Raw genomic sequence first — 22,778 nt, forward strand, 5'->3', positions numbered from 1 at the left:
ATATTTTTATTTTCTCAGGTTTTAAAGGGGGCATTGGATGCCCATTTTCCACAAGTTGATATGATTATTTAGGGTCTTAATGAAAAGTCTATAATATACTTTGGTTAAAAAAAGTCTATAATATACTTTTACCTTGTCAAAATCAGCTCTGCAAAAAATCAGCTCATTTTATTGCATGGTCCCTTTAAATGCAAATGAGCTCTGCTCGCCCCGCCCCTCTCTGATGTGGGATTATGAGCCGTAATGTTTACTTTAGCCGCGAAACTTGCCAACAAGCACATTATTAAGAAAGGCCGTTTGCAAAGATGCATAAAAAAAAACCTTATACTCACTTCTGCTGTGGGTGAAGCTGCATCAGGAACTATTCACGTGAACTAGACGCATATGTAGATCGGGATCGGCACTTCCTTTTTTAAAAACGGAAGTAACGTTATCCTCTGCGTCTTCAGCGGCTCAGATTTCGGTAGTAAATGACTACTGCTATGTTCATTAATGCATCCAACAACAGAACACCTCAATCGCTCAATCTGAGACATTCTTGTCTTCCCCTGCACACAATCAGTCACACAATGGCGATCGGATTCGGACTGTTTCAGCTTGTGAGGGCGGGTCTAAGGTAAGGCGTTCATGTCAATCAACTATCGTGGGAGCGGCCTCTGTCTGTGTGTCGTCACACCCACAAAAAGCTGAGAATGATCTGATTTGAAAAAGGGGATATTACTTTTAAAGATTAAAAAAATACCACTGGGTGAATTTTTTTCATTGTAGGGTGGTTGTGTACACAAACTGCCAACACACATTAATGTTCAAACAACATGTAAAAATGAGTTTTGCATCCGATGACCCCTTTAAGTGACAACATACAGAGTCCCTAAAATAAAATAAAAAAAAACAGACTTTTACATGCACACAAAAAAACTTTTTTGTGCCCTTGAGGAACCATTCACATGCGCATGGAAATTTTTGGCATGCTTATGCATTATAATTTCTAGTTTTATATAATCTATTTCCTTTGTGCTTCACTAAATAAAACAAGAGCATGGATGTACATGAATTAACAGAGATCAGCTTGCTGAAAATTTGGCTTTTCTTATTGCATTACTTCTAATATCAGGGCAAAAGGTCCAATTTAACACATCCTCTGGACAGCGCAGAAACCATGACATGAAATGGGCTGATGACATAAAATTGGCCAAGTTCAAGGGTGTATAAAGAAAAAACTGGAACTGTAAAAATGTTTTAAATTTGGCTTTCATTAGGGCAGTATGCAATATTTCAAGGCCTTTAAGGCATACTTTGTGGAGGCCAAGGAACCACACCAGGAAATGGGCTGATGGCACAATAGGTGGCTCACATCGTCCAATATGCTCATTTTAATGGTTTCTCGTGCGCACATAAAAGTCTGTATATTTTTTACTTTTGCAAAGGTCCTTGAGGTTTTGTAATATAGTGCTAAGAATATTGTGAGAAAAACCCAAAATGCTTATAACCTGCATTTAGCATAATCAAAAAGCATATTTGACAATCACTAAACAGCTGCCATGAAATCTCACTTAGTGTTCAATAAATGTATTGTCATTAAATTCTAAATTTTCTATTAAAAAAAAAACTAAGGGCAAAAGTCTGGAAACACAAATATTTTTCCATGCTCTGCTTTCTTTTTTCCATACTTTTCCAGATCTTGAAAATACTTAAAATAAATTCCATACTTTTCCAAACCCAGTAGGAACCGGGGGACACATATTTATTATTATTTTATAAATTAATTAATTTATGCTTAATTAGACACTAAAGCAATATGAAACACAAAAAATAGCTTCATTTTGCTCTGAATTAATATTATTTGGGGTAGGTAAGATTTTTGAATGTGTTTGTGTTAAGTATCTTCTGCTGCTGCTGCATTTATTTAATAAAATATACAATAAAAACTGTAAAAATGTAAAATATTATTACAATTTACAATAGCTGTTTTCTATGCAAATATATTGTAAAATGTAATTTATTCCTGTAATCAAAGCTGGATTTTCAACATCATTACTCAAGTCTTCAGTGTCACATGATTCTTCAGAAATCATTCTAATATGATGATTTTCTGCTCAAGAAACATTTCTGATTATTATCAATGTTGAAAAACAGTTGTGCTGCCCAATACTTATGTGAAAAAAGTGATACATTTGATTTTTCTGGATTTTTCAAGAAATGAACAGCATTCATTTGAAATAGAAATCTTTTCTCATTTTGAAATGTCTTTACTGTCACTTTTGATTAATTTAATGCATATTTTCAAATAAAAAAAAAGTATTATTAAAAAAAAAAAACATACTAACCCCGAACTTTTGAACAGTATTTAATAACATCTGACCATGATGCATTGAGTCATTAAAACAATTCGATAATCCAAACACAAAACACCAACTCAGGACTGCAGATTTGCCTGTAACTCAATAGAGAGTCCCACAGTGTTATGAGTCTTGCTCAGGATGTGCTGAGATGCAGAGTGAATGATAAATATAAACGTGCAAAACGTGTCGCTCCTTTTCACAACAGAAGCACAGGCGTTTCAAGCCATCTGTCACACTGGTAATTACCACTACAGGGCAAAACTCTGGCTCTTTGTTTCAACACATTCGGCCAGTTATTCACCCGCTCACTTTATTTTACAACAAGCTAATACAAACCTCCTCTTAAAATCTGAAAATATTCAATTTGACCCCAATGACCTCTCACAATGACTTCTCAAATCACGTTGTCACTATGATATTTAACCATTTCTCAAACTGTCCTCAAACCAGCTCCAAATGCATAACAGCTAAAGTAAAAGTGGAATTAAAAATTGCTCACCAATGGATCCTCTGCAGTGAATGGGTGCCGTCAGAATGCAGTCTAAAAAGCTGATGTTTTTAACTTCAAACCGTTGCTTCCGGCTAAAATATGAGTCCATAATCCATAATAACGCTTCCTCCAGTGAAAAAGTGGTCTGAATCAGAAGAGAAATATGCACAGATCAAGCACCGTTTACAAGCCGAAACAGTATAAAACAGCACTAAACAAATATGTGATGTGAGAGACAACAGAAAATGGACTTTTTCACTGTAGGAAAAAGTTATTATGGATTATGGAATTGGATTAAAAGTTAAAACATCTTACAGTTTTTTACAGACGCTAGGACACATTTCTCAATACTTAGGTCACTTTTGCAAAACTCTTCACACAATTCTCCTAACTGACTTTCAGCTTGGCAAAGCAGTTCATTTCACATTCAAAATGCACTACAACTACCAAAACACTTTATTCAGGTCTCAAATAAACTTATTCTTCCAGAACACTAGCAAAGGTTGACAGCCGACAAACACACTTTGTCACCCACAAATCAATGACCTAAAAAAACACTAACAACATGTAGCATTACACAGTGTTTTCTTGTGTAAAACAAGGAAACATCTGTTTATAATTGCAATATATATTGTTTATAACTGCAATATATGTTACTGGAATGAATCAGACATGATGCAGAATTCGTCAATATTTTATGTTGTTTATTTATTTTTTAATTTTTTTTGTACTAAGTAATTCCAAAATACAAGAATTTGTATACACACCATCAACTGATACAGATAAAAAAGTAATGCTAATCTACTGCATTTTTAGATTTGAAATATGTTTCAATAAAATATCGCTGTTGAATTTTGCTGTCTTGTTCAGTTTTGCATTATGTTATTGTTTGGAACATAAGTTTAACAGTTTTGAAAACAGTATGTAAGCATGTGCAAAATGTGCTGTACGTACAAAGATTTTTGGCAGTTGTTGTGTCTGAGTGAGAAAAGAATTCATGAAATTTGAGAGATGTAGTTATTGAATGCATTTTGTGCCAAAACAATGATAATTGATCCTCAGTTTAGCCTACATAGACTTCTGTTGTGCTCACTGTGTGAAGAGTTTTGCAAAAGTGACCTAAGTATTGAGAAATGTGTCCTAGCGTCTGTAAAAAACTAATGATGGATTGTTTCTCACAAACATGCAGTTTTTCACTTCTCAAGATTAGTTGATGGATGAATTAAAAATTATTTAAAAAATTTCTGCTCACTTAGGCTGCAATTATTGCACAATTTTAGTGTTTTATTGTACAAAAATACAGTAAAAACACTAAAAATGTGAATTATTATTACAATTTAAGATAGCCGTTTTCAATGTGAATACGTTGTAAAATGTAATTTATTCCTGTGATGCAGAGCTGAATTTTCAGCATCATTACTCCAGTCTTAAAACATCATGAAACTTTTTTTATATCCATTCCTTTGGGCCCCACTTTGTTTCAGAGTAAAACAGGATATTCAGTGAGGGGAAAAAAGCTGGATTTGATTTTGGTATGATTTTTGGTATTGATTGGATCATAAAAAGTGAGCAAAGATCAGCAAAACAGTGCATTTTGCTGTAACGTGTACCTCTAAAATCTTTTGAGAGAAGCATAATATAGTTCTCCACCTTCACAACACAAACAATTAATCTAACACAAATGTCCGCAATCATTCTACACAGTCATTATGATCCCAACTTTAATTAACTTGCGATACATCCTTAACTTTATTGTTGTACTATTTACAATTGCTGTAATTACATTTACAGGATGTTTCACTGTGCACTAACTTTACAGCTCATTTACTTACAGCAAAGCTTGGACAATAAAAAATCCAATCAATCATTAACGATTCTTTGCTGACGGACGACGAACATATTGCTTATTTTAATAGATGATTAAAATCAGGCCTGTGTGTGTGTGTGTGTGTGTGTGTGTGTGTGTGTGTGTGTGTGTGTGTGTGTGTGTGTGTGTGTGTACCTGGTATTCATCACGTTGTGGGGACCAAATGTCCCCACAAGGATAGGAATACCAGTAGATTTTGACCTTGTGGGGACATTTCTCAGGTCCCCATGAGGAAACAGGCTTATAAATCATGCACAATGAGTTTTTGTGATGAAGTAAAAGTGTGCACAATCTCCTGTGAGGGCTAGGTTTAGGTGTAGGGTAGGTGTAGGGCCATAGAAAGTACGGTTTGTACAGTATAAAAACCATTACGCCTATGGAATGTCCCCATAAAACATGTAAACCCAACATGTGTGTGTGTGTGTGTGTGTGTGTGTGTGTGTGTGTGTGTGTGTGTGTGTGTGTGTGTGTGTGTGTGTGTGTGTGTGTGTGTGTGTGTGTGTGTGTGTGTGTGTGTGTGTGTGTGTGTGTGTGTGTGGACTCATGCATAAGTGTTTTATTGTTAATCACACACACCTGTGATGAATAATTAAACTTCAGAAGATGCATGTTACATTTATCGAAGTGCAAAGTAAAAAAAAATGTAATCAGTGGGGTGTGCGGACGGCCCTGAGCTAATGATTAATACCAGCCTTGAGTCAATCTTTTGGGATTTGTTCAACACAAACCAAGAAAGTGATGAAAAGAAAGCCATTTTAAGAACTAATCCATGTATAATGTAAGTCTAAAAAAAAAGTTGGCTGAAAATTGCTCACCCTCAGGCCTTCTCCATTAGATTTGGAGAAATGTACTAAAGCATTGCATCGCTTGCTCAGCAGTGGATCCTTTGCAGTGAATGGGTGCCGTCAGAATGAGAGTCCAAACAGCTGATGGAAATAAAACAATAATTCACAAATAATCCACACCACTCCTGTCCATCAGTTAACATTTTGAGAAGCCAAAAGCTGCGTGTTTGTAAGAAACAAATCTATCATTAAGACATTTTTAACTTCAACCTGTTGCTTCAGGCTAAAATATGAGCTGTTTGGACTCTCATTCTGACGGCACCCATTCACTGCAGAGGATCCATTGGTGAGCAAGTGATGCAAATCTGATGGAGAAACAAATTCATCGACATCTTGGATGGTCTGAGGGTGAGTAAATTTTTAGCAAAGTTTTATTTTTGTCAACTTTTCCTTTAAGTGCTTACTGAGATCTCATCAAGTGAACTGTCCAGTAAGCACTACAATTTAGCCGTGCATGTGCTTTCAAGAAAAATGTACAGAAATGCCATGCAACAACACATAAATGTCAAAAGAATCAGTCCGGTACTATAAATCTGTATCTGTGCTCTAATCAGACTGCAGCAGTTTGTCGGCTGACTGAAGTTGAAGCACCAGAGATGCCAGAACAAGAACAAGAGCCACTCAAACACAGTCTGAAAACAAGCTGGCTCCACTCGATAAGCAAATCTGGCTCGACAGCGTATTTCCTGCCGTTGAATGAAACACTACCTGCAAATATTTAATCTGAAGCAGAGCTAACAAATTCATAAGTGCTGTGCAAATATACTCATGCAAACACTCTCATATACTGAACTACACAGCATGAGCACTGAACAAAATCCTCTTCATATATTAGTGTTGTTTTTCTTTTAGAACTAAAAGCTAAAAGTCTCTTTTGAGAAGGAACATTTCCAGAAGACAGAATACTTATTTTTTTATTTTATGTATGTATCTTGAACATGCAATATTTTGAGCTTTTATAGCTTAAATGCATTTAATATAATGACACAAAGCATGCTATACAGCATATTGTGTGTGCACAAGTTTCAGCATGAATGCATTCTGAAAAATCCAAAACAAACCCAAATGTGGTTTATTTCAAATGCTTAAATCTAATCCTGTCATTTTTTAGTTAAAGTCTGCAAAGCATGCCGCTTTAATTGTTGGTTTAATTACAGATGAACAAATACATAACGCTTGAATGCGCAAATTAATTATTCTTTTAAAAAAAAGTACAAAAACAATTCAGATGGATTAAAAGAAACAAAAACTATTTTAATCTTAATATTATTTTCACTATAATATAATTTAATATCTAACTAATATTAAAAACATTTTTTCACATTTAGCCAAATTCACCTGAAAATAAGTTTGTTATTATTATTTATTCACCCTTTTATCATTCAAAACCTGTATTATTTGTATCTATAATTGTTTTTCTTAAATAGATTTAGCAAATGAGAGTTGATCAAATTGCAGAGGGTTAATATAATTTAAGTATTTATTATATATATAAAATAAAGAATTATTATATATGTATAATATATATATATATATATATATATATATTTATTAAGCAATATATTTTATTATATATTTATATTTTATCTTTATTATAATTTATTAAGTGCCCAGCTAAGAGACAAATCACAGCATTTATAATATAATCTAAAAAATATTATATTAATCATCATACATAATATATAGTAAAATATGTATTGTTACTATTTTAAAGACATAATAAATTATAAGATCTCCCTCAAAGCTTTGAGAATCTTTATTTATTTAATTATATATTTTCAAAGTACCATATTTTAATGACAGCATATTTATTAAACAATATTTTTATGCCAAAAATCAATAGGATATTAAAAAAAAAAAAAAAATTGTACATTTCGTACCGTAATTATATCAAAATTTTAATCATTTTTGAGTAATATGCATTGCTAAGATTTTCATTTGGACAGCTTTAAGGTGATTTCCTCAATATTTTGTTGCATCTTGGCCAAATATTGTCCTATCCTAACAAACCATACATCAATAGAAAGCTTGTTTTATTCAGAAATCCTAACTTTTAAAAATTGACCTTTATGACTGGTTTTGTGGTTCAGGATCACATATGTATTTTTCTATGGGATATTTTCCTGAAAGTGTGCCTTTAGCCCTGCTGTACAGAAAGTTTTGGTGTTGAACTATTCCTTTCAGCACAAACTTCTCTAAATGAATTGTTCTTATTTTTAACAGTCGTTTTTTTTTTTTTTTTTTTTTTTTTTTTTTTGGTGTGTGTGTACACATAAACACAGATTAAAACGAAGAGCTTCAGGCAGAAACACAGGCACAGTTTTGAGGAACATGACTGTGATGTCTGTTGTGTTTCAGGACTCCACCTGAAGGTCTAACTCTGTATTTGGATTTTCCAGAAAAGCAGCTACACAACACCGTCAATCTAAATATAGCCACCCAAATCATCATCACCATCATCATTGCTGTGAGAGAAACCGATATGTCACCCCTCCTCTGCATCGCTAACAACAGCCAGGGACACAATGGGTTTGTTTGACTGTGTTTCAATGATGATGATGATGAGATATTTTAAATCCATTATGACAGCACTGTCTTTTCCACAGGGGGGAGTTATTACCATCCCAGTAATGACAGCTGATTATTAGTGATCAAAAACCACTCATGACTTTTAAAATGTCACTCAGAAATGAGAGCAGTGACGTATGTGCCGTGGTTTAGTGGTTGAAGACACTGGTTTCATACTCTACCACTGTGAATAAACAGCTATTTAACATGAACTAGGTCAATGGAAATAAATAAATAAATAAATAAATAAAATATATAAAAATACATTTAAAAAAAATAATAATTTTTAGTAGTAGTAGTCGTAGTAGTATGGGCACTGCACTGGACTTTCTATGCAAAGAATATTTTCTTCTACTACTACTGCTAATATATAATAATAATAATAATAATAATAATATTAACATTATATCATATTATCATCACTGGATAGCTGTCATAAAATGTAATTATTACATTTTATTATATAAAATTATTGAATAACTGTCATGAAAGTAATTATTATAATTGTTGTCGTTTATAATATAATGCATAATAATGAATTATATATACTAATTACAATTAATATATGGCAGTCATGATAATTATTACATTATATTCCTTATTGAACTCTGCCCCCCACTGACACCCTTGCCCCCCCACCCCACACACCCCTACAGTCTTTGATATATGTATCTATACATTTGTAAATTATTATTTGTTAATTCCTGCTTTAGTAATCAGCTACCTGTATATTATGTTCGTATCAATCTGCAATTCCTGATTATAGTTAACAACAACCTGCTATTTGTACATTCTACTTGTTAATAGCGCCTGTAAATTATGTCAACAACACTTTCATCTGTAAATAATTTCCATAGTTTCTCCCTGTACCTATCTCCCATAAGTGCACTTATAACTTATAAATTATAGCTATATCCTGCACTTGCTGCTTATTGTGCTCCTGGTTAGACCTAAACTGCATTTCGTTGCCTTGTACTTGTACATGTGTAATGACAATAAAGTTGAATCTAATCTAATCTAATATATATATATAATAAATGGCTTCCATGATAATAAAAAGTAGTAGTAGGATCATATTATATTATATAAATATAAATATATAATAAATGGCTTTAAAGATAATAATAATTACTAGTAGTAGTAGGATTATATTATATTATATTATATAAATTACAATTAATAAATGGCTCTCACGATAATTAATAGTAGTAGTAGTATTATATTATATTATATAAATATATAAGAAATGGCTTTGATGATGATAATAATAATTACTAGTAGTAGTAGAATTATATTATATTATATTATATTATATAAATATATAATAAATGGCTTTGATGATGATAATAATTACTAGTAGTAGGATTATATGATATTATATTATATGATATGATATTATATTATATTATATTCCAATTAATAAATGGCGTTCATGATCATAATAATTACTACTAGTATGAGTATAAATTAAATTAAATTCACAATTGCCATAAAATAATTATTATTATTATCAGTTTTTTCCAATTGCATAGCATTTTACCAAAACTACAGCTAAACACACACACATGCATGCATCTGGTTTGCTATACACACACACACACACACATATACAGTGAAATAAATAGTCAGTTAAAGCTCTTTATTGATTGAATCCCTCATGAGTGAAGGCTATAAAATCACATATGACACGTGTGCTGCTGTACGAGCAACTGTATGAGTGTGTTAGTACAGCTTTCCTACTCTCACTATCGCTCTCAAAGTAATAAAACCTCCAATGGTAAAGCATCAATCTGTTTCCAATGGGAGCACACAGTGTGTGTGTGTGTGTGTGTGTGTGTGTGTGTGTGTGTGTGTGTAAGAGAGCCGTCTTTGATCACACACTGTTTTCATTGTAGTCACTCAGGAGAAGGTTCCTCAGGAGATGCTGCTAAACACCGTGACACGAGCAGATCCCAGAGACTGAGGAATATTTAACCCTGCTGGGAAACTGATAAACACCTTTTAGACTCCAGCACTTGAGTTTTCACCTTTATTAGACAGAACAGTGAAGAACTGACAGGAGAAAGAGGGGGGAATTGGATCGGGACGGGCGGGATTTGAACATAACAGCTCTCTACCCTTTGTGCCAAAGCTCAGACAGACGAGTAATGCAATTTAAATAACGTTAAGCTCCACCGGCAGCATCTGTGACACAGAGAAAATCACTGACTCGACCCTAAAAACAAAAACAACAAATGTTCAAATGCTACAATGTTACAAATGCTGTTCTTTTGAACTTTCTATTCATCAAAGAATCCAGAAAAACTAAATGTATCAAAGTTTCCACTAAAATATTGGGCAGAACAACTGTTTTCAGAAACAGAAATGTTTCTTGAGCAGCAAATCAGTATATATTAGAATGATTTCTGAAGGATCATGTGACACTAAAGACTGCAGCAAAGATTCTGAAAATTCAGCTTTGATCGCAGATACAAAATATAGCAATTAAGGGGCAAAATGAGGAGCTAAGCATGGTATAGAGCATCAGACCAACTGATTGTAGTTGAGACAGCTAAAAAAATCATAAATACAGCCACTGGTAATATGATTTAATGCTGTATCACTTTTAACCAATATGTGGCGATGTTATCCTATTGATGTGGTGTGTTCTGTTTGAGGTGACAATTGCAGACACAAAGTTTGATGTCAATATGTCAAAGCTTTGTAGGAGACAGCATCTCTTGCATCATGCCTCAAATTTGTTGTGTTGATATACAAGAATGTTTTTTTCTATCAAAACGAAATCGATAAATTTTTGTCAGCATGGTCTGAAGATGAATTGATCCAAATTTGGTGAAAACTGGACCAACGGTTGAGGTTTTCAACAAGTCAAAATGGCAAACAGGAGGTTCAGCTTACTATGGCAAAAGTGGTATCTATGTGTTGAGACCAGTTACATTATTATGGGCTAATTTATTCAAAAGTTATTAGCATTTTTGGAAAATGTAATTATTAATGGGTAATGGTTCGACTCGGTATGCATCATCGAATCTAAAGAAACCAGTGTTGGGATTTTTGGCCAAACCATTCAGAAGTTATAAGCAAAAACAGCCGTTTTCATATTTCTTGACCACTAGGTGGCACAGTGCAGAAACTGTGCAGGTAGCCTCAGATCATGGTTATTATAACATACACTTAATATTGGTCTCAATGCAACAAAGCATTGAAGAGATATAGCCGGAGGTCTGATTTGGCGAGCTTTTCTTAAAAATTCATTCATGCAGAGGGGTCTATCAAAAAGCTTTAGATAACTTTTTGCCAGCATGGTCTGAAGATGATCTGAGCCAATTTTGGTGAAAATCAGACAAACAGTCCAGGACAAGTTCAAAAAAGTTTTCAAACTATTAAAAATATCAAAAACGATTTTTAAATTTTGGTGTTCATTCGACTCGGCATGAGCCATGGATTCAGGGGAGAAAGAGATATTTTCTTCTAGACAAAGAGTTATTAGCATAAAAATGAGTGAAACTCTGGACAAGTGGTGGCGCTAGAGAGTTTGAGTTAGAGACTTCAAATTTGCTCTGGTTAATGTTGAGACTATCAGTGTGCCAAATATCATAAATTTCCCACAAGCGGTTTTATGGGCTGCCATAGACTCAGGAGCGGAAGAAATTGAAGAAAACAGATAGGTCTATCAAAAAGCTTTTGACAACTTTTTGGCAGTATGTTCTGAAGATGATCTGGGCCAATTTTGGTGAAAATCAGACAAACCGTCTAGGACTAGTTTGAAAAAGTATGTTTTACAAACTACTAAAAATTGAAAAAAAAAAAAAAAAAAACTAAAACTTATGATTTTTACATTTTGGTGTTTATTAGACTCGGCATGGGCCAAGGATTCAGAGGAGAAAGAGATATTTTCTTCTAGACCTTATGGTTCAAAATTGATTAGCTTAAACATGAGTGAAACTTTGGACAAGTGGTGGCACTAGAGAGTCTGAGTTAAAAACTCCAAACTTGATATGGTTAATGTTGAGACTGTTCTCTATCAGTGTGCCAAATTTCATAACTTTCCCGCAAGCAGTTCTATGGGCTGCCATAGACTCAAGAGCAGTAGAAACAGAAGAATAGAAAACGGACAGGTCTATCAAGAAGCTTTTGACAACTTTTTGCCTGTATGGTCTGAAGATGATCTGAGGCAATTTTGGTAAAAATCAGACAAACTGTCTAGGATGAGTTCAAAAAATTAAGTTTTACAAACTACTAAAAAATAGCAAAAATAAATAAATAAATAAAAACTTTATGATTTTTACATTACATTGTTCATTTGACTCAGCATGAGCCAAGGATTCAGAAGAGAATGAGATATTTTCTTCTAGACCTTACAGTTCAAATGTTGAGTGAAACTTTGGACAAGTAGTGCTACAGAGTTTGAGTTAGAGACTCCAAACTTGCTCTGGTTAATGTTGAGACTGTCCTCTACCAGTGTGACAAATTTCATAACTTTCACGCAAGCGGTTCTATGGGCTGCCATAGACTCAAAAATGGAAAAAAAACAGAAGAAAACGAATAGTTCTATTAAAAAGCTTTTGACAACTTTTTGCCTGTATGATCTGAAGATGATCTGAGGCAATTTTGGTAAAAATCAGACAAACCATCTAGGACGAGTTTGAAAAAGTAAGTTTTACAAACTATTAACAATAGCCAAAAAACTAAACTTTTACACGATTTTTACATTTTGGTGTTCATTCGACTCGGCAGTTCAAATTTCTTTGCATAAACATGAGCGAAAAATTGGACAAGTGGTGGCGCTAGAGAGTTTGAGTTAGAGACTCCAAACTTGCTATGGTAAATGTTGAGACTGTCCTCTATCAGTGTGCCAAATTTCATAACGTTCCCGCAAGCAGTTCTATGGTTCTGCCATAGACTCAATAGCCGAAGAAACAGAAGAATTAGCTGCATGGCCCCCAATTACATTTTAACATTTATTCACATAGAAGACATCTATTTTAAATTGTAATAATACTTCACTTCATTCAAAAACATTAAAGTCTCAACACCAAACTTTTCTTTATGTAAGACAATTAGCAGTACCTGAACTGCTGAGCATCTCCACAGAGAGCGTCTCGCTCTTCGTTTCTTTGTTCAATTAAGGCCATGAACCTCTGGAGTGTGTTCTGGACAGTTTCTGCATGCGGCACAGAAACTAGCACCTCTGTCTGTCTGCAGTGACCCGACGGCTCTGTTAATTGATGCCTCTGAGAAACTCGTCTGCCGTCTGATAATCAGCCTATTAGATCTCACCTCATCTGTGCTCAATAATTCCCCATCACTTTCTCAAAACTATTGGAGAAGAGAAATGTCGCCCTTTAAATTCATTCATTAGCTGGTTGCTCATACTTAGTGTTATTGATTTGCATAAACTAAAAACACGGAGTGTGACAGATGAAATGATTCCTCAAATCACTTCACTTGTTATTTTACTAAGTGATCAGAGTTTTAGTCGTTGGAAAAAAAAAACTGGTGAAAAAATTCCTTCCTCTACATTTCTGGTCTTGTAACTGCGGCAATGGAGAACGTTTCACTGAATGACTGTAGTTAAATGTTTGTGCGATGCTTTAGTTCCGTTTCCTCTCATTATCGTTAATGTTAATGTGTGAGATGCATCAGACTCAAGTGTCGCTCTCTCGATGCGCGTTAAGACACTGATTGCTGTTTACCAATAAAGAGACGTGGCAGGCGGTCAACGACTCACAACATACTAATTGAATATGAAGTACTTAAAACGCTCTCTTTAAAACACTTCAGACAGACGAGTAGGAGACGACGATGAGATCGAGAACATGCGACACTGGATGACATCCTTTGCTCAGCCTCATGTCGTTCCAAACCTATATGTGTTTCAATTCTATTGAAAAAAAAAAAAAAGATAATTTGAAACATGTTGGTAACCAAAGAGTTGCTGGTAGCTATTGACTTCCACAGTATGGAAAAAATAGAAGCCTACCACAAACCATTATTCCCCAAAATATCTTCTTCAGTGTTCAACAAAAGAAAGACATTCATACAAGTTTGGAACAACATGAGGCTGAGCAAATGATTATGATCTTCAGTTACAGTGTGTAAACACATGCAAAGATTATGCTTTTGAAAGTCTCTTCTGTTCACAAATTTATTGATCAAAAAATACAGTAAAACAGTGAAATATTATTACAATTTGAAATAACTGTTTCCTATGTGAATGTATTGTAAACTGCAATTTATTACTGTGATCAAAGCTGAATTTTCAGCATCATTACTCCAGTCTTCAGTGTCACATGATCTTTCAGAAATTATTCTAACATGCTCATTTGTTGCTCAAAAAAACATTACTGATTATTATCAATATTTTTGTGGAAACTGTGATGCACTTTATTTTTCAGGATTCTTTGATTAATAGAATAGCATTGATTTAAAACGGTAAACTTCTGTAACATTATAAATGTCATTACTGTCACTTTTGCTGTTACAATTTAATGCAAATCCCAAATTTCTGATTGATGACTATCATAGTAACTTTATATCTTAATGCATTTTATTTGATTATGAGAACATTTTTTTATCAGAACCTCCTTGTCATCTAAGATGTTCATGCCTTTCTTTCTTCAGTCGTAAAGAAATTGTTTTTTAAAGAAAACATTTCAGGATTTGTCTCCATATGGTGGACTTCTATGGTGCCTGTGAGTTTGAACTTCCAAAATGCAGTTTAAATGCAGCTTCAAAGGGCTCTAAACGATCCCAGCCGATACAGAAGGGTCTTATATAGTAAAACAATTGGTTAATTTCTAAAAATTTGTATACTTTTTAACCTCAAATGCTCATCATGTCTAGTTTTATGACAACTCTGTGTATTCCAGTTCAAGACAGTTAGGGTATGTCGAAAAACTCCCATCTCATTTGTTCCTCTAACTTCAAAATCATCCTACATCACTGCAGCAGTAACGACCCAGTGTTTACAAAGTTAGCATGCATTGCAAAGAAGATCAAACACCCTTTACAAAGAAAGGTGAAACAGTGATGTAGGGCTATTTTGAAGTTGGAGAAGAATATGAGATGGGAGTTTTTCAACATACCCTAACTGTCTTGAACCGGAATACACAGAGTTGACGCAGAGCTAGACAAGCATTTGAGATTAAAAAGTATATAAATTGTAAATTTTTGTAGAAAATAACTGATCGTTTTGCTAGATAAGACCCTTCTTCCTTGGCTGAGATCATTAGGGCCCTTTGAAGCAGCATTTAAACTGCATTTAGGAAGTTCAAACTTGCGGGCACATAGAGGTCAACTATATGGAGAGAACTCCTGATACTGTATGTTTTCCTCAAAAAACTATTTCTTTACAACAAAGAAAGAAAGACATGAACATCTTGGATGATAAGGGGTGAGAAAATTATCTGTAAATTTTTGTTCTGGAAGTGAACTTCTCCTTTAATGCACCCACATCTCTGCAAAATTCAGAACAAGTCAGAAATTCAAGTATGATTCTTCACATAGTATGAGAAAAGCTTTCTTGGAGAAAACGAGTTTAGCTGCTTGTACGATGCACAGGGAATGTCAGCAGCATGTGTTGGAGAAGAAAAGACAGAGAGTGAAAAAGGAATGCAATTTTTTGATAAGAAAGAGAGTGAAGAGGAGGAAAAGCAGAGGAAGAACCTGCTCAGTAAGCATGTCAGAGGAAAATCACAAGGCTACAGACGGTCCGCAATACAGCCGGCCGTTTCTCCAGGGAGCAGAGCAGGAGTTTCATCCTAGCTGCAGGAATGAGTCTGAGTTATAGAGTTATTGAACAGCAAACAAACTCTGAGAAACTGAGGAACAAATGTGAGTAAGAAAGAGAGAGAGACAGATAACAACAGCATTACCAAACTCCAAGTGTCTTGTCTTGTTCTACTTTTCTTTAAATTCCAAACTCATCAAAAGTGACGGTAAAGATACTTGTCACCAAAAACTCAAATATTCAAAATTCAAATAAATGCTGTTCTTTTGAACTTTCGATTCATCCAAAAAAAATCTAATGTATCAGTTCAAACAAAACTGTTTTCAACATTGATAATAATCAGAAATGTTTCTTGAGCAGCAAATCAGCATATTAGAATGATTTCTGAAGGATCATGTGACAGTATAGACTGAAGTAATGATGCTGAAAATTCAGCATTACATCACAGAAATAAATTACATTTTACAATGTTTTAAATATTTTGAATTGTAACCCTTGTGCGTCAAAAAAAAAGTTACACATAGGTGCAAAATAGACAAAAATGTCAAAAATGATAAAATCATAAAAAACATGATTTATTCATACTTTTTCCACTTTCACTGATGTCAATTTTTTTAACCAGCATCAGTTCTATCCATAGGTACCAAACATTCATTAAATTTTCTGAATTGTAACCCTTTAAATGCTGGTTTGTTTACATAATGCCACAGGTGTTTTTTATTGAAAAATATAAAATAGCTAATTTCCATATACTAAATGCTACGCAGATTTTTTTTCTTTGCTTATTAGATTCTTGGTTGTGTCAGTAAAGAACAACAACATTAATTTGAGGCATTTATATGTTTTATGTAGTGTTAGATTTAAAAAATAATGTACAGTATATGCCAAATTTGAAAAGAAATGCACAATCTAGTAAAAATGTAAAATAGGATGAATGCCTATTAGCAAATATTGCATCATTTTATAGTCAAATGGCCCTGGGTTTTTAAAAAAAATGCAGTTTTAATGGGTTTCAATGTCGACATTTTTGTCCTTAAGGTCCTGAGTGTAAGTATTTTTTGTATGGAAGGTAAAATTATTTTTTTGATTGAAATGAGGGTGAAATATTAAAATTTCAATAAAAATAAACACCTGAGCCAAAATGTATGCAGTTGGCAATAACACAGGCACACTTATAACAAAAACAAAATTGAAATGGACAAAAATGTCGCAGAAGGGCTAATAAGATTTCACTGTATTTTTATCAAATAAATGCAGTTTTAATGAGCCGCAAAGGCTTCGTTCAAAAACATTAAACAAATCTTACCGACCCAAAATGTTTGAAAAATAGTGCATGCTTTTTCTAAAAATGTTATCTTTATTTAAACTGACAAAAGAATGCCGTGTAAGGTGTTTACAAGTATTTACATATTATCTGGTAAAACATAATTGATATAAGACCATGCATGTTAACATTTTTCATGAGTTTTTGATAAAACTCACATGCAAATTGTTATTCTTTTTATCATGATGTTTGGTTCTATTTTTTTCATCACAGAAATTAATTACAATTAATAAGAAACTATAATAATATTTCATAATATGAGAGTTTTTACTGTAACATTAATCAAATGAATGCAGCCTTGGGAGCATAATTGACTTCTTTTGAAAACAGTAATGTCCTGTATATCTCAGCACACACTCAGAATCCAAACCAAATATCCATCAATTATCTGACACATCCAGCTGTTGTTTTACACACGCCTCTCTAACGAGCTTTGATTGCTGTAAACAGAGATCAATAACCAGACAAGGAGCGTCGACCATCAACACGATGACACAGAAAACAGTTTGACATTAGATTGTGTTGAGTGAATCCTACCAGTAGATCTGAATATGAACATTTCTCATCAAATGATCTAATCTGTATTCACATTAATGTTAGAGGTCTATATTGTATAACAACTACTGACTAATCTGGGAAGTTGAAGAGAAATTGGATCTTTGACTCCAAGGCTCTGAGATGTGAAAGAGCAATAATATCTTCCTCCAGGTAAACGCTTCTTCATTCATGGAAGTCTAGAGTATTCTGCATCCCATCATGCATTTCAATCAAATGTCTTTTTCATGGAAATAATGAGAATGACACATTTTCAAGGTGATGCATTCATCAGCAAACAAGTTCGTTAAATGATGTTGCTTCAATATTTAATAAACGGCACTGCCGTAAGCACTTGGTTTAATGATCTCATTACGGACTCATTTGAAAAGACCTGAAACATCTCCTGAAGGGTCCGAACGGATTGGGGTTTGTGCTTCTCTGCATTTCAAGCAGGTTATTGTTGTTAACTGAAACTAAAATAATTAAAAACTGTTTTGCTAACTGAAATAAAGCTGAAATTAAATTTAAATATTAGATGAAAAACTAAGTGAAATTCTGAAATGATGCCTTAGCAATTAACCATAAGAAGTAAAAGAAAAAAAATACACTACAATTTCTGTGAACTTTTGTTTAATATAACAAAAACTGAAATTAAAATAAACTTAAATAGTACTAATAAAAATAAAATAAATAAAACAATTGATAAAAAAAAGACAAAGCAAATATAAAAATTAAATAGTAATAACCCAAAATTAAAACATAAAATAAAAGCTAATTCAAAATATTAATTATAACTATAAAAGTAAATGCATAATACTAAAATAACACTACTAGGAGGGAGATTTTATTGCTCAAAATGTAGATGCTTTTAGGTTGTGTGTTAATGTCTCCAATTTATCTTTAAAAATCATTAAGTGCAATAAAAATGAAAGTAAAAGACGCAAATGAGCCAATTGTTGTCACACAGTATAGGGTCATTCTGTGTCAACTCAACCAGATGTCCCTGGCTCAAAGTTTTGATTTTGCTAATATTTATTCTGAAGAAAGACAGACATTTAAAGTGATGAAAGCCAAAATATTAAATGTCCTGGATGAATAATTACTGAGTAATCCACTATTTTGTAGAGGGAGGTCAAAATGGCCATTTTCACCTTAGATTCAGAGTCAAGTTACAGGGGGGGTAAAAATGACTTTAGAAAGATGGCAGCATCATTATCTTATTTTTGCACAGAGATTGGTAGTTATATTAGTAAAATCTGTTGACTTCAGCAATCTTTGTTGCATTATGTGCCAATGGTGACCATTCAAAAATGGGGAAACTGCACTTTTCAAGTTTTTCTTTAAAGTTTGCATGCCTGTAACTCAAGAAGTTTTAAAGATATTTGAATGCCCTTTTAGATTTGGGGTCTTATCAAACTTTCCTTTTGCCATTTTTAATGCCCTACAAGACTCGGTTCCAGAGATATTAGAACTTCAATATGGCTCCTGGAGTAAATTGTAAAAATGTACACATTTTCAGTGGTCAAAAACCAAATGTGGGTCCATAATATATATATATATATATATATATATATATATATATATATATATATATATATATATATATACTTCTTTTATTTTAAAGTGGAATGTCTGAAGAACAAATAATGTTAAAACTGGAGATGCACACACACAGTGCCCTAAATATTCCTGATTTTAAATTCTAGTTGTTAATATACTTTTCTTTTGGAATATTGATTTTCAAGGCCCCACATATGAGGATCTCATTGAGGCTTAATGTTCAGATTGTTGAATGTCACCCATTTTATAAAATAACATAAAATAACAAACACGATATGACATGAATGAATAAATACTACACAGATGTAAAAAAAACAAAAAGACAAAAAAACACAACAAAATAACTACAACTGTAACAAATAAAAAGGACAAAAAAAGAAAAGAAAAACTACTAAAATACTCTTGAGATCTTTTCTGTGGGCTTTTACCTCAGGAGAAACATCTCAGAAACAAAAAAGCTGAAGTCTGCATGTAGTTTTCTATTTAATCTCAGCGCTGTCTAGGAGAAGCAGTTGAGACGTGGCTTTATAAACAACATGTCAACACGAACAGACTCACAAACACGAATCTCAGAAATCAGCCACACATTCATCATCATCAGGGGCCATTACCCACAATCCATCAGCAGTAGATCTGAAGAGCAGCACACACAAACACAGAATAATCACACATCATTACATGCAAACGTGTCAGTGACACGTCTTCATGAGCAATAGAGAGAAGAACATGGGATAAGAGGGAAGATTTGACACAATGACTGAACGCGTTTCTTGTGATCTAAAAGCTTCAATGATGCCAAGAAAGAAATAAAAACAGTCCATTACAGCATAAACATCAGTCCAGAAACAAGACAAAGTGCTAAAATAATACTAAATAATTGCATATATTATTTGCAATCCAAGTTGCTTTTTCTATGGAGACTCTTAAACTAGATATCCATAGTAAGATATCCATAGATATCCAAAGGATTTATGCTCACTGTATAAAAAAATATCTATTAAAGTATCCAAAGATGTATCAAGTTTAGTTCATAATTGCAGTATTTCATGACTTTTTAAAATGATTATCAAACTCATGGCAGGTACTGCAGGTGCATGTACTGATAAAAACGTACACTGCCACTCAAAAGTTTGGGATCAGTAAGACTTAATGTTTTTTAAAAAGTCTCTCTTACACTCATCAAGACTGCATTTATTTGTTAAAAATACAGAAAAAAAAACAATAATACTGCAAAATGTTATTATAATTAGGCATGGGATGATAACCGGTTTCAAGGTTTACCGCGGTTTGAAAAAGTCACGGTTTCAAAACCGGAAACAAAAAAAGTTATACCGTTCCTACGATATGCGCATTTTCTGTGTCAAAGTGAAAGCGCAGGACTCCCTACTAGGTTGTGTGTGTGCGTCCCTGCAGAGAAAACAATGCAGCCCCTCCCCCACCGGTTAGTGCTCAGGCGCGTGTCTGTGTTTGTGCACGTGATCCACAGTCAGTGAGATTCAGCAGTAATATAAGTTCAGGACGGCCAAAGGAGGTGAACCCCCACAACACAGAGTGGGGAATAGCAGACTATATGTACTAATTTTACGTTTATGTGAACTTTAGCACAACAATTAAGCTAAAGTGAAATCACGTCTTTGCTTTTAAGCCTTCTGTCACGTTAAAGGTGCAGTGTGTAGGTTTTGTGGCATCTAGCGGCGAGATTGTGAATTGCAGCAGAGTACCGCTCACCCCTCCCTTTACAGAACTACGGAAGCCGATACAGGATTTAAATCTCACCTTTTTTTTTGACAGCAACGAATAGTGAGATTTCTTTTAAAATGTAATTTAAGGAATTATATTAACTTTATCATTCAATAAAACTATGTTATTGTGAATATTACTTGTTCATCATTGTGTCAGTGTTTTTTTCGCAAGCTGATTCTATGTTAATAAAAACATAATGGTTAATTAAGGTCTTTATGCACCCCTGAAAACATAGTTATTGCACCACTGTCTAGAGATCATCTTAAATATTACACGGGGCACCTTTAACACAAGTGACTGCAATTTAATTTAATTAAGAAGATTCAATTATTTATTTTAATTATTTTGCCTTCTGTTCCATGTTACAAAATGTTCTATATGTTTCCTAAAATAAAATATACTGTAATCCGTTTGGGGAAAAAAAGGTTGTTTTTTTTACCCAGACATTTAAATGTAACATTGTAGAGCAGTGATTACAATACCGTAATACCGTGAAACCGTGATATTTTTATCCAAGGTTATCATACCGTCAGAATCTTATACCGGCCCATGCCTAATTATAATATAAAATAATGGCTTCTATTTTAATATACATTAAAAGATATATTTTTCACATTTTCATGTGTCACCAGAAATCATTTTAATATGCTGATTTATTATTAGAATTATCTATGTTGGAAACAGTTATGCTACCAAATATTTTTTCGTTTTAGGATACTTTTTTCATAATTCTTTGAATATAAATTTAAAAAAGAACAGCATTTATTTAATATATACTGTATATTTGTCTTTTCTAATGATGCAAATCTATGCTATCACCTTTTACTAATTTAACACATCCTTGGTAAATAAAAGTATTAATTTCTTTTACAAAAAAAGAAAGAATAAAAATTTACTGACCCCAAACTTTCGAACAGTAGTGTATATTGTTAGAAAAGATTTCTATTTTAAATAAATGCTGTTCTTTTTAACTTTTTATTCTGAAGAATTCTGTTTCCAGCACTGATAATAAATCTGAATATTAGAATGATTTCTGAATAATCATATGTGACCCTGGACCACAAAACCAGTCTTAAGTCACTGGGGTATATTTGTAGCAATAGCCAAAAATACATTGTATGGGTCAAAATTATCGATTTTTCTTTTATGCCAAAAATCATTAGCATATTAAGTAAAGATCATGTTCCATGAAGATATTTTGTAAATTTTCTACCATAAATATATAAAAACTTAATTTTTGATTAGTAATATGCATGGCTAAGAACTTCATTTGGACAACTTTTAAGGCGGTTTTCTCAATATTTAGATTTTTTTTGCACCCTCAGATTCCAGGTTTTCAAATAGTTGTATCTCAGACAAACATTGTCCTGTTTTAACAAGCTTAACAAGCTTATTTACTCAGCATTCGGATGACGTAAGAATCTCAATTTCGACAAATGTACACTTACAACTGGTTTTGTGGTCCAGGGTCACATATGACGCTGAATGCTGGAGTAATGATGCTGATAAATTCAGCTTTGATCACAGAAATAAATTAGATTTTTAATGTATATTAAAATAGAAGAACGTTATCTTACATCGTAATAATATTTCACAATATTTTTTTCTGTATTTTGACTACATAAACACAGCCTTTATGAGCATAAGAAACTTTTTAAACTACCTTAAAAAAGTACTTATCCCAAACTTTTAACCAGCAGTGTAGCTTCAATGCAGTTTGTCACTTTTGCAAATGCATACATCTTTGTTTAGGTATGTTTTTTTGACAGG

At 33.3% G+C, this 22,778-nt stretch overlaps 1 protein-coding gene across 1 annotated transcript in view; it reads left to right on the forward strand.

Moving 5' to 3' along the window:
• Positions 1-22,778, forward strand: part of LOC141345383 (protein unc-13 homolog B-like) — a 95,099-nt gene that overhangs the window by 11,115 nt on the left and 61,206 nt on the right. Inside the window, exons 2-3 of the mRNA XM_073850237.1 lie at positions 6,099-6,223; positions 7,903-8,073. Coding sequence (XP_073706338.1) covers positions 6,099-6,223; positions 7,903-8,073 — 296 coding nt within the window. The remainder of the gene's footprint in view (positions 1-6,098; positions 6,224-7,902; positions 8,074-22,778) is intronic.

This window comes from Garra rufa, chromosome 11, assembly GCF_049309525.1.
Source record: "Garra rufa chromosome 11, GarRuf1.0, whole genome shotgun sequence".
Classification (NCBI taxonomy): Eukaryota; Metazoa; Chordata; class Actinopteri; order Cypriniformes; family Cyprinidae; genus Garra; species Garra rufa.